The sequence below is a fragment of the Dreissena polymorpha genome, chromosome 7 (assembly GCF_020536995.1).
Source record: "Dreissena polymorpha isolate Duluth1 chromosome 7, UMN_Dpol_1.0, whole genome shotgun sequence".
Taxonomy (NCBI): Eukaryota; Metazoa; Mollusca; class Bivalvia; order Myida; family Dreissenidae; genus Dreissena; species Dreissena polymorpha.
In genome coordinates this window covers 24,554,751-24,568,322 of record NC_068361.1, presented here as the reverse complement: position 1 = coordinate 24,568,322, position 13,572 = coordinate 24,554,751, and the positions used below count along the sequence as shown (strand labels likewise).

General features: G+C 38.9%; 1 protein-coding gene across 1 annotated transcript; it reads right to left on the bottom strand.

The window, feature by feature from the left end:
- Positions 1–9,230: 9,230 nt before the first annotated feature.
- LOC127839552 (uncharacterized protein K02A2.6-like) lies at positions 9,231–12,605 on the bottom strand. Its single transcript, XM_052367941.1, has 3 exons — positions 12,501–12,605; positions 11,358–11,537; positions 9,231–10,466 (listed from the first exon to the last, which is right to left on the bottom strand). Exons 1-3 carry the CDS (start codon positions 12,603–12,605, stop codon positions 9,231–9,233), a joined length of 1,521 nt encoding a protein of 506 aa, XP_052223901.1.
- Between the last annotated feature and the right edge of the window lie 967 nt (positions 12,606–13,572).

Sequence of the window (13,572 nt, the reverse complement as noted above, 5' to 3'; positions counted from 1 at the left end):
AATAATTTTTTTAAACATGGTAAAAAACACCACATTTAAATTATTTTATTTTTGAAAGACCGTCCAACCAGAATCATTATGCGAGGACTGGCAATGTGTCCCAAAGTTCATGTCTATTGAATTCACTAGACTCACAAACGGTGGGACGACTTTAAAGTAAAGCTCCTTTTTCGAACGTTTTATTTTTACTGCATGTTATTCCATTTCAATATAATTTTGTGCCGTTTATGTATACAGAATAACGCAGAGGAAATGCAGTCTGTGTGTTTGACATGGTTATCATATAACAACTGATATGGAGGGGGTATTGAACCACGCTCGCCGAGGTTAGGAGCAGTTGTCCGTCTATGCATAATCCTAGAACCCGGAGTGTGTAACAGCACTCCTATCTACCTTTTGTTTACTAGACTCGCGAAAGTTAAGACGAATTGTGAATTATAATAGCACGGACAGATATCTTTTAATTTTAATATGGACTTTTGTTGTGAGGGAAAGCCAGAGTACCTTGAGGAAACACCACCTTTCCGGTATGTTGACCATCAACCAAAATCACATGCTGCTTGGATTTCGAATTGAACCCGGTCACCTAAGCTTTGTACCATTCAATGCGCTAACCGGGCGGACTTGGTATTCTTATGTGTGTGTATTTATGATTGTATAGGTCCCGCTGCGACTTCACGACTGGATCTATGGGCAGACCTGCCATTGTGACCTTCTAGGTTAAAATGTTGAACACACACAATTTACCCCGGCTGCCCGGATATTCGCTAAAGATACACTTATAGGAAACAGTCCATTGCACAGTGACAAATGAGAACTTAATGTTTTGATCTTCGTATAGTTTGCATTTCGAAGTTTTATGCGATCTTTTTCGAGTCAGAGCCTACATAACGTGTGTATCAAGAGTGTGTCCTAGCATTCCTACCTAAACTTACCAGACGCACGAAAGTTGGGGCGATGTTTTAATTAAAGCTGTAATTTCCAGCAATTTCGTTTTTACTGAAGTATTTTTCATTTTTTTGGTGTGTTCTTGTGTTGTGTGTGTGTGGGGGAGGGAGGGATAGAGCCGGAGTACCCGGAGGAAACCCCACATGTCCGGTGTGGTGATCACCAACGAAACTCACATGCTGCCGGGAGCGGGCATTGATCCCGGGTCGCCTAGGTGAGCAGCGATTGTAACAACTAATGAGCTAGCCGGACAGCCTGATGATCTTATAACAAAAACACGATCTGGTGTCGACCAAAAGACTGCCATGATTTCATTAAACCAATCAGAGCATTGCTTTGACGGTTTTGAAGCTGAAATTTTCCACGAATCCAACGTTTTTGTATTGGGCCTTAATTTTGTGTTTTATTCGCCGATACTTTGTGGTTGCAATAACTTTAATACGCGACTTTGATAAACCACAGACGTATTTATGGTATATGTTTTGTAACGCACGAGATGCTAAGGAGGACAGGCGATAAGCTCCTCCAAAAAGAGTGTTTAAACAAGCGAAATAATGTGTTAAAAGACTATATTTACTTATGTTTATACATAACAGCAACCTTCACACTTGCATTAAAGGTATGACAAAATATACGGATAAATCAATGTAGTTAAACAAAGTCAATTACAGTCTATGAGTATCAAACAAAAACATGTTAATCAAACATAATTAGTCATGAAGTGTTTACTGTGTAACTATATTTTAAACTCGGCTCACAAATCAGATAGCATTCTTGCTTATTGACATATTGAATATAAAAGCCAGGGCTACATAATATGACCCATTGCGCGTGTCAGTTTTGACCCTTAGGGCATGATTTGAAAGAAACAAACTAAAGGACCACGTGTTGCTTAACCCCTGACCCTTGTGTTTTCAAAGAAGACGAGTTTTGATATTTTATTTTTCTAAATCAATATTTATCTCCGATGATTTATATATGTTACGGACCGGAACGATTTGAATCACTTTGAGAGAGATGCACCCAACGGTCCTCCGTGTGAAGTGTCATAACATAATACAAAAAACGATTCAAGAGAAGTTGTTATAATAAACAGATATCGGACGATCGCACTTCTCAGGTGAGCTTAATAAAAGCGACATTATGAAAACCTATTTGAGACCTACCATGATTGCAATGTTATCTAAAGTATGTATTGTTTATTTAACAACAACAATAACAACATTTATTAGCTTTTAAGTATTGCACTTGCTTCTTGGCCAAATGCAAGAATACACAAGTGTGGTGACATGGATGATAATAATTATGAAAATTAAGTAATGGTAGAAGTTAACAAAGATTTAACTGATTCATAACATATGATATGTTTCTTTAAGCTTAACATCGATAATAACCGTTTCTAACAAAAATACTGAGATAAAGAATAACAAAGATTTGACTGATTCATAACATTTGATATTTTAATTTCAAATTGAGAGCAACAATTGCAAATAAAAATAATGAGATAAAGAATACACCGTTTTAGAACTAATTCTTATTTTAATAGTATAAAGAAAAGTCGGGATATTTCGACACCTTAAGAGTAAAATTTGATTTAGTCCTGATGTGTAGTCCTGATGTGTCGAAATTACCCTCCAAGTGCCCCAACTTAATGATAAACACCGTTTTGACTTGTAGATTTGCTAACGAACGTTATTATCGTTGCCGGCATAACTCAAAACTTCAAGCGATTTAACTAAACGCGGCGGAGTGTATTCTCGACAGTAAGCGGCCGATTTCAACAGTTAGCGGCTTATTTCGACCCTTGTCTTTGTTTTAATTTTCAACAACTGTTCTTATCAGTTATTTACATGTTATCTCTCAATAAATAGAATGTCACGATCTATTTAATGTCTAGTGTTAATTAGTTGCGGTGGTATAGTGGATGTGGTGTCCGCCTATCGATCATGAGCGACTGTCTCAATAAGCCGTTGGCATTTCATGCAATCGAGCTTAAATAAATAGGATTATACTAAACACTATGTTAATTGCAAATCAGAGAATTATAAATAAACTGCATTTACAGTTCATATTGTGCTCCCACATGACTCAATATAAATCCATCTTAAAACGATATCATCGCAAAATTTATATGGAACACAGCGACCAGAATATTAGCTCACAATAATAACACATTACTGACTGAATTGTTTAAAATATTGCCACATGTAATCGCAACAGATGATGACTTATCTTATACAAACGAACAAATAAACATGTTGCAAATGAGCCACGGTGGTTGTTTTTTTTCACCGATTGTCACATGCAAAATTCGCATATGAATGGATATTGCGCGATCTGCTCGGTTGGGATTTCACACAGGATGGCATCTCCAGTGCATGAGTTGTGCCATATTTTCGGGCATTTCGTGCATGCAACCCATTCGCTGGGATCACCGTCATCGGTATCACATCCCGGGCACGGAGCATCTTCATTTAAATCGTCGTCGCTCTCAACAAAGCGGACAACTCTTTCGGAGTCAGACGAAAAAGGTGCAGACCGCCTTTTCCTCTGCGCATTGACAAGCTCCTTAAGACGCCCTGCCTCCTGTTACTTTTGCTTCTCTTCTTCGCGGATCATACGTTCTGTTCTTTTTCGTCCTCTTTATCCTTCTTGCGCTGCTCTTTCTTTTTTACTCTTTCGCTTAGCATCTTCTTGAGGAACTTTTTCAATCTCGCGGTCTTTCAGCATCTGCAATTGCTTGCCCGGAAAGCGCTTTATGGAGCTTGCTGCGAAGTCTTTTAACAGGGTTTTGGGGGGTCAGCTCTGGTACTCGAAGAAGAGCAAATGACTCGGATACCCGGTGTTCTCGGTCAGTTTGTGCAACCCTAACGGATCCCTCATTCTGAAGCACTTGTCACCGGCGAAGCTACAACAGTACCGGATAAAGAGGCGGAACTTTTCGTCAGAGTCTCGGCGCTTGTATTGGTAGCGCTTACAGGCTGGTCACCATTTTCTGAAGGAGCGCTGCTGTGCTTCTCTTTTGTAGAGTCTTCGTCACCGCACGAACCGACAGATACATGTATTTCTGAGGGATAAAGCTTAGATTTGTCAATATTTTCAGGATTCAGTGGAAATAAACCACATCGCTGAAAACCATGTTTGGCATTTTCTATCTTGGAAATATCTTGTCAACATTTGCGAAATACACCAGGCAACTGTTTCTTGGTTAAAGTTGGACCAAGATGTTCAGTGTGCCAGCTTTTCACTTTTCGTTTCCAGGCCGATTTTAATGACCAAAGAAGCCAACATCACAGGGCTGTAGGACGTGAGAGGCATTTTCAAGCAAGCAGTAGAGTATGATCTGATGATCATAGCAGAACTGCGCCGCGTCAAGACCCATGTGTTCAATGCCCATCTCTAAACAATATCATGGCCTTTGTATCTGCTTTTGACCAATGAAGTCATCCAGATGTTGCAAAAATGATAACAACAGCTGGCTATCCAGCCAGCCATTAACTGACATGCCGTAAATGGCGTCTGGGAACTCGCCTATGCCAGTATCACGGTATCGCTGACCCGGATAAAAAATCAACGGTGGAACATAATATCCACAAGCATTGAAGCAAGCCATGACAGTGATTTGTTGTTAGTTGCTGTTTGTTACCTGGTACACATATCGTACCCCTTTTTCTGCAAGTACATTGCCCGTGTTTACGCACGAGGGGAAACCGCTCTCGTCTGCATTGAAGAACCTCTTAGGATCACCGACAAGACGTTCCCAATCATCTAGTTCCGTTTTAAGGTAGGTGGTTAAGTTTTGAAACCAATTGGCAATCATCTCTTGGTTCACAATAGCTCGTTGGTCACCAAGAGTAAACGCTGTCCGCTCGGAAATAGCAGGGTGACGCTTCATGATCGCGCTGTACCAATCTTTTTCGGGCAGATTGTTCTTAAAAGGGTTTGATCGACCGTCGTGATCGAGGACTTTTTTGATTTCTATGCAAAGTTCATATCGTTTAAGTGGGTCACCAATTTTCGCACAGTGTTTGCAGTAATCGACCAACACTTGCTCTTCTGCGTTTGTGACTCGTACAACTGTGCGACCAGGTGTTGCACTTAAGATGTTCTCCCAGACAGTTTGTCGAGAAGTGTGGTGCGTGGAATCCCAAAAGTGTGTTCTGCTTTTTTTTTAGACATTCCGTTTTCGACCATTTTTATTGCTGCGTTTATTTTTGAAGGAGAATATTGCCTGTACTTAGGTTTTGACGCAATTTGGCGTGACATCGTGCTTGAATAAAATAAAACAATTTCATTAATTAATAGCCTTCAAATCTTTAAATAGCTCTTTTTCAATATAATCTGCTTGAAAAAATATATAGAGAGAGCTAAATATAATATTCAATAAGCTCAACAACAATTTACGGAGTAATTCTATTTAACGAATCTATCTTGCCATATGCGCTGGGAATGCTTGAAAACATTTGGAGTGTCGAAATTACCCGCCATCATATAAAATCGGAGGATAATTTCAACACCCCACAAATCATAGTTTAACAAACGCTTGGAGCCATTCAAACGCAAATACAATGTGAAGCGAAACAACTATTATACTAGAACGTGTAGAAATACCAGAAATACAGCGAAATACTGAAGGGCCGTAATTGACAATTATGTAACCTCCCTTAGCGGAGCCCATAACGCTATAAAAATTCGCTAAGTATTACAATGTACGTATTTTAAATGACTCACCTACATGCAAACAGCGAGACGCTTAATAGAGAGATGTTATCTGGTGACGTCCCAACACCAACTACGTCACATTTTAAAACGAAATCATCCGGGATTCATTAATTTGTTTCTAAATTGTTCCTTAAACAATTTGCATTGTATATATATTTCGAAAGATTTTTTTATTATTTTGTGTTCTAATTAACATATCGAATTTATTTAATGTTGGCCATGCTTGATAATATGGCTTTAAATATGATTTGTGATATCTTTGTACATTGGGCATATTGATAAGAAATGGCATTTTAAATGTTTATTTAACATATACTTGAACTTTAAAATAATTTCAAAATAATTATAAAAAAATTGTTATCTTTATAAATTTCACTGCTCGCAAATATCAGCAACAAAACGCAAACTTCAATCGTAGCCGATGCTCCTAATGCACTCTTTATTCGTCATATAAACATGGTACCTTATGTTATTACATGTATGTTAAACACCTGTGGGTGTATAGCATGAATTCACTATTTGCACTTCTTATGACAAACACAAAACATATAGTATAATATGTAGCATGAGAAGTTTTAAAACCGAGCAGATTAGATACGTCCTTTTTAAGAAATATCACAAAATTAATAGAAATCAAATACATTCTATCAAGACCTGTCTTGCCTTATTTTATTCAATTTTTTGCTTCTGAAAGTCTCAGACGTATATATTGATCTAAATGTTGATTACTTTATTACGAAGAGTACAAAAGGGACATAAACCTTTTACAACATATTATAGACTGGCAACCGGTTACATTCGGTTGCATTCCAATATAACATATATCTATCAACATCTCTCTTTCTTTAAAAACAATATTATTAAAGCGGGTATATACGATTTTTTATATGTGTTTAATTGTAATATATTGATAAAATATGTTACAATAACACAAAATAGGCAAGAAAAATTATACATTAAAGCCGAATTTCATAAAATGCAGCAAAGACAAATTAGCGCCCCGAGCCGATAGTGACGTACATATTTTCCTACAATAACCGAAGCATTCGTCTTTGTATTATAAACCGTAAAACTACGAGGGGTGTTCCAGAAGTTCGTGGATTTTCGCTATAACTTACTAGTTTGCTGGTAAAAGGCAATAAAATTTACATATTATACAAACCAATTATCACGGACTTTATATATAAGCTAAAAATGCATGAATTCCATAAAGCGCGTTTGAAACGCGTTGCCATAGAGACCTCAGTAACAACATGCGGCGCACGCGTGTATTTTATTATAAGTATGAGCGTTACGCGAATTTAAATTTGGTTTAAATGTCGTTGATAAACAGAATTTACGGCAAATTTTACGTTACAGCGCCTAAGTCCTCCTTACAGCCCGGATTTGGCCCCTATGGACTTCCGCGTCTTCCCGGAAGTTAAATCACAGTTGCGCGGTATTCGCTTTGCAAGTAAACAGGAACTTACAGTTGCAGCAAAGCGAATCGTGTCGTCTTTTGACGCTGACTGGTATAGAGACACTTTTGACAAGTGGATTTCCCGACACATATAGTGCATTCGCGTTGGAGGTGATTATGTGGAAAAGATTTGACAGTTGTTAACTTCATAACGTCATTGACGTTGAACAGGAACGTTACACGTGCGTCGGTGTGCGCATTGTGCACATGTTTAAATCTCTGATATATATTTATTGTTTTATGTATTTCCATGATATTTGGAGAGTAGATTTGCAAAGGACGAAATATTGTTAACATGCTATTTGTTTGTCCATTTATGTTACCAAATGAAAGTTATAGCGAAAATCCACTAACTTCTGGAACACCCCTCGTAAGTTTAGATGCACATCGTACATGTCTGGTATACATGCTGGCGAATTCGGCTGTACAGCCGTTTTCAATTTCAGAATTAAATATCTGGCTTATTTCGCATTTTTCGACACATGTTCTTCTTAACTTTTATTTTAATTTATATTGAAATATATATAAAATAAGTTTTTTACACAGTTTATATAAATTCATAAATATTTGACAAAATCGTATATACCCGCTTTAAGATCCATTAACAATAGCCATTCAAATGATCAAGACAATGGTTTTAACTCTAAAAATAGTCTTAACTTATAAAACTAAGATCACTTAACAATAGTAATCACTCTTAGAACAGTTTAAACATATAAACTTTTACAAACTTGACTAGAATTAAAAATGTTCAAACAGTTTGTATTTTACTAACTTGACTAGAATTAAACATGTTCAAACAGTTTGTCATTTCTTGACATTTTAAAACTCTGATCAAATTATCAAGCTGGTAGCTAAAATCTCTATCCTTAAATCTAATATTTAGTCTTAGACATATGAAAATTATTCATTGATTTCACACAAAACCCTCAAGACACTGGGGTCTCTGAATGTTTCCGCGGGGCCTTAGATTGCATCTACTCGGGCCGGATTCCGAAGCTGCTGTTGGTTCTGATTCAGAGGCTGCTGTCGTGTTGCCTGCTGAAGATGTTGCAGTCATACTAGTAGTTTCATGCGTCTTTTGCGTGCATTGATTATCAGTTTCAGAATTCATATCGCCATAACGAGGCGGAGATTGCTCGCGAATCCGCACTTCGACTTTTGTCGGACGGATATGAACACGATTTCTGGCATACAGCCCACTTTCTTCACTACGCACAATATGTCACGTAATCGTTCATAGTTCATGGACGACACATAGTTACTAGCAACGTTCATTTCTCTTAAATTACTGATGTGTAGCCTATCATTCGATATCTCGTCATGCGCATATTGTCATGATGACGAGATTTGCTTTAACTACCCTTTTCCCGTGTCGCGCATGGGACAAGTCCGTCCCTCTATATTAATGTTAATTTCTCTGCATAATGTAGGATAAAATATTCAACAACACATATATCAGTTTCTAATCCAGTTTAATGTCTGACATAACTAATATTTTCAGTTGTACAAATACGTTGTGATTACTACATGATTGTATCATTTCCTATCTGTTCACCTCTAGGTCTAAATGCTAAATTACTATTTCCCTCTAACATTTGCCCCGTGAAACTCAGTTATGAATCCCATTGGTCAGTGTTCTGTGCGTGCTTATTGCTGGTTGGTTGAATTACAACCTAGAGTTGGAGAAGTCACTATTCAAGTATGTACGCGCTAATCAGCATTGTGATACAAATAAATAATGCAAATACACCCAAAGCCTTGTGTCAACAGCATCGTTCCCTTTTTGTTGTTAAACATACACCAGATCTAAATATTTAATCTTTTGACTGTCATGTATACTCGCCATTGATAAACTTGTCAATATTTCTTACAAAAAGAAAACCCAAATATTTCACCTAATTTCCTATCATTATGTGACAAATTTATCGATCACCATTGGTATTTTCAACTATGCCTTTCTGCCAGGGCTTTTTGCTCTGCTTATGGATATACACTGATTGACCGATTTTTACTTTTGGTTGATCGTGCGCTTTTTGATCGAACCATTGTTTCACCGATTTCTTACGATTCAATCGCGATTCACAACTTGGCTCTGCTTTCACGCGCGAAGGTACCATGGTGCGAAGCTTTCGATCTCAGCTGGACTCCTCTTGGTGTCGGCACGAGGGGTGTTTCGTTGCTCCAGGATCGCCTCCATCGGGTCCGTACGCGACTCGTGGCACTTGATGATCAGTGTCTTCATGGCTTTTACAGCACTCTCAGCTTTACCATTTGATGCTGAGTGGTGGGGCGACGTGATGTGATACTTTATGACCCACTTCTGTGTAAAGTTACGGAATTCTGTGGACATATACTGGGGTCCAACGTCGGTTATCAGTTCTCTGGGAATTCCGAATCTAGCAAAGTGTTTCTTCCTTTTGTCATTCTTCCTTCTGTCAATCACTTGCTGACTGGTTGCCGCTGTCAGAAAATCCACTTCGATGAAGCTTGAGTGGGAGTCTAGGACGACGAGATATAAACTGTTCTGTATTTGGAACAAGTCCAATCCGACATTGCCCCAAGGTCGTAGTCCATCACTATGTTGTTTCAACTTTTCCTGTTGAGGGGGAGGTTTTCTGTCCTCCCATTGTACACTTTTTTTCGTGAACTCTTTCAGTTCTGCTCTCATACCCGGCCAGAAGATCGTTCCGCGGGCTCTTCTGTTCATATTATCATAACCTAGATGTGCTTTGTGCAGTCTTTGCAGCATTTCTTTTCTCAGGCTTTTTGGAATAACTATTGCTTCACCTTTGAAGATCACTCCATCTTGCACACTGAGAGTATCTCTGAGAGGGTGATATTGGCCAAGTTCAGCACTAATGTCACTTTTTTTCGGCCATCCAGTAATTATAAAGTGCTGAAGCTCTTGCATTGACGAATCTTCTTCTGTTGCACGTCTGATTTCCAGAATTCTTGCATCTGGAAACTGGTCGAATGCACCATTTTTGACATTTCGAATGTCCAACCGATCTGCAGTTTCATTTTCTTTTGATTCTGGGTATGCACGACTCAGAGCGATCACGAGATCTGAGCTCTCCACAAACTGCAACTCGATGTCATACCTGAGGAGTTTCCTAATTATATCTTGTAGTCGTTTTGGCGCTTGTTCCAAAGGCTTTTTCAAAATAGTCTCTAATGGTGTATGATCGTTCTGCACTACTACTTTGATTCCAAAGGTGTATTGGTCAAATCGCGTCAGTCCATATAGAATTGCTTGTGCTTCTTTTTCGATTTGCGCCCATTTTCGCCCAGCGGGCGTTAGAGCACGCGAGGCGAATTCCACGGGATGTCCATCCTGCAGAAGACATGCACCCAGTCCGTGTTGCGATGAGTCCACTTGCAGCACGACTACTTTTTCAGGATCAAAGTACACCAAAACTGGGGCGCTCGTGATTTGCGCTTTCACTTTTCTAAGCTTTCGTCACAATCATTTGTCCATTCCCACTTGGCATCTTTACGCGTTAGTTGACGAATGGGCTCCATGGCCGACGCAAGATCAGGTAGAAATTTGCTCATGTATTGCACTAGTCCGCAGAGTTGTTGAACCTCTGTGACGTTTTTCGGCTTCGGCATGTTTTGGATGGCTTTCGCTTTGTTCTCATCGGGCAAAACACCTTTGTCTGATATTCTGTGTCCATGAAAGATCACTTCTTTTCCGACCTTTGTCTTTTCTTCATTCAGAATAATGTTCTGTTCTGAGCAAGTGATTTCAGTTTGCGGTCATCGTCCGACTTTGCTGATTGTTCTGTTTCACCGCAGCCAACGACGATGATATCATCTGCGATCACAAAAATGCCTTCGAGACCGTTCAAAGCTTCGTTTAGCTTTCTCGCAAAGATCTCACTTGATACACATAGCCCAAATGGTAATTTTGACCTTCGGAATCATCCAAAAGGGGTTATCATCGTTGTGAGCTTGCTTGACTCTTCATCTAATCGCACATGCCAGAATGATTCTTTGACATCCATTTTGGTGAACAATTTTGCCTGGTTGAGATTTGGCAAGACATCATCAAATGTGGTAAGTCTGTACCGCTGTCTTTTCAGCAATTTGTTTAGAGGTTGGGGGTCTAAGCAGATACGCAGGCTCCCTGAAGATTTTCGTACCACGGCCATCTGGTTCATCCATGCAGAAGGCTCTTTGACTGGAACAAGAATACCTCTTTCTACAAGCTTGTCAAGTTCACTTGGCCTTGGATGGCGATTGGTATCTTTCGTGCTGGCAAAACAACTGGTTTGGCATCTTCTTCTACGTAGAGCTTAGCTTCACCTAGATCACCAAGATCATTTTCAACTTTCCCCACAAAGGCATCTGTGCTAATGTTTATCAGGTTCGTTTCTTGCACCGTTTTCAACCCTAACAGGTTCTGGAAGTCGTTCGGGACAACGATGAATCTGACATCATAAATATTGTCAGTTTTTTTATTTTTTTACAGGATGTGTCACTTTATCAAGTGGTTTCATCGTCGTTTTGTTCCACATTCTTAGTGTAGACGCGTTACCTTTGACCTGTGATTTTCTCACAAATTTCTGGTTAATCGTGTTAATCTCAGCACCTGTGTCGACTAGAAATTTCACATTACAGTCATTTACTACCATTGTAGCTATTACTCGGGTTCTAGAGTCAAATTGTGCTAACCAGAATTCATCACTTTCAAGTTCAGCATTTTCATCTTGGACCATGTGAACGTAAGTTTTGCATTTAGCTTGGAAATGATAAATGTGTCCACATTTGGAACATCTCTTGCCCCATGCAGGGCATTCTTCCTTTTTCGGCGCATGGAGTTTACCGCAGTAATCACACGGCAGTGATTGCGGCTTTGGTTGGTAGCTTGTTTTGTTTCGCACAGTGTTCTTTTTTGTCTGGCTGTACTTTGCTGTACTATGTTTACATCTTTGTGTCTTATTTCCTGGACATGTTCCAATGATTGTTCATATGCTCGACATAATTTGACCGCTTTGTTTAAATCAAGCTCATCTTCTCTTAATAATAGTTCTTGTAATTTACCTGATGTGGTAAATATTATCTTATCACGGATCATTCTGTCAGTGTCCTTGAAGTTGCAGGTTGAGGCTCGTTTTCTTAACACTGTAAAGAAATTGTTAAATGGCTCTTGGACAGGCGTTGACCAGAATCTGTGCGATTCAAGAACTTAATTTTTGCGGGGGTTACATTAGATTTCTATCGTTTGTAGGACCTTGACGGGATCGTTTTTGTGATCCGGGTCTTCCCACGTTGCCTGATCATATATGTCAAGGATATTTGGTCCTGCACAGTGCAGAAGTATTGCGACACGCATCTAAGCGTCCTTTTTGTCAGATCCGTTTGCCGTCATGTAGACTTCGAATTCCCGCTTCCACTTCTTGAAGTTCTCCGTCACATTGCCGTCGGTGACGTTCAGCAAACTAGGCAGTCTGAATGACGATTCTGCCATCTTTTTCTTGCGTTGATCAATATTCGATCGAAGGTCGGAAACAGTGTCTATTTTTCTGTTTTATGGCGAGAAAATTCCCATTACGCTGCTACCATGTTGATTACTTTATTACGAAGAGTACAAAAGGGACATAAACCTTATACAACATATTAGAGACTGGCTACCGGTTACATTCGGTTACATGCCAATATAACATATATATATCAACACTTAACATTAAAATTGAAACAAAGAATAATTTGAGGTGTGTTTGTTTTCCCTCTAAACTTGGTAAAAAACATGTAACCACGCCACCGCTGTGATATCTATTTTTAGCTGTTGGCGTATCTGTACTTTTTACCCAAAGGGTACGTCATAGATATGCACATATTTATCAATTCGTGCATTTCAATCAGTATGGAACTGTTCGTTTCCAGCCTTCACATGGGAGGAAAGTGACGCTCCAGAACGTCTATTGAAAATATGAGTCTTCATTTAATTTCATTGTATCTGGTTCTGGAAGATATTTCCAGGTTGTCTTCTACGAAGAAATACCCTTGAAATATTGGTGATATTCGGAAAGAATTATTCAACCGGAGCAAAGTGATAACATGCATTTCTTTTTCTGTTGTAATTGGACGTTTGGCATCGTACAAGGGCTGTTAGTCAATTATGTTGAAGGAAATATCCTTGAGGATTTACGTTTTACATGCTGGAAATCGGTTTCAAAGAAGCTGCACTTAATAAAACACACCCACATTTCAGTATCACTTTTGAAAGTTTTATCCAAACTTGATATGTATGACATGTACCTGCCGTTTCTTTACACGTTTCGTTTTATAATGCATACATGTTTGTTATCTAGGCGTTATTCTCTTAATCAAGCATTACGTTTTGATTAGTGTTTCTTTACACGACTTTACCCATCATCTTTTATTTTTAGGCAAACAAAGTCCTTTTGACGTGGATATGACCCTTAGCCCCAGTA

Excerpts from the sequence above, each read along its gene's own strand:
- LOC127839552 (XM_052367941.1), bottom strand. The coding sequence starts at position 12,605 with ATGGCAGAATCGTCATTCAGACTGCCTAGTTTGCTGAACGTCACCGAC. Across the intron at positions 11,538-12,500 it reads AATTCGAAGTCTACATGACG|AACCTGTTAGGGTTGAAAAC; the intron begins GCAAACGGATCT and ends AACGACTTCCAG. Across the intron at positions 10,467-11,357 it reads CAATCGCCATCCAAGGCCAA|GATGGACATCCCGTGGAATT; the intron begins GTGAACTTGACA and ends TGTCTTCTGCAG.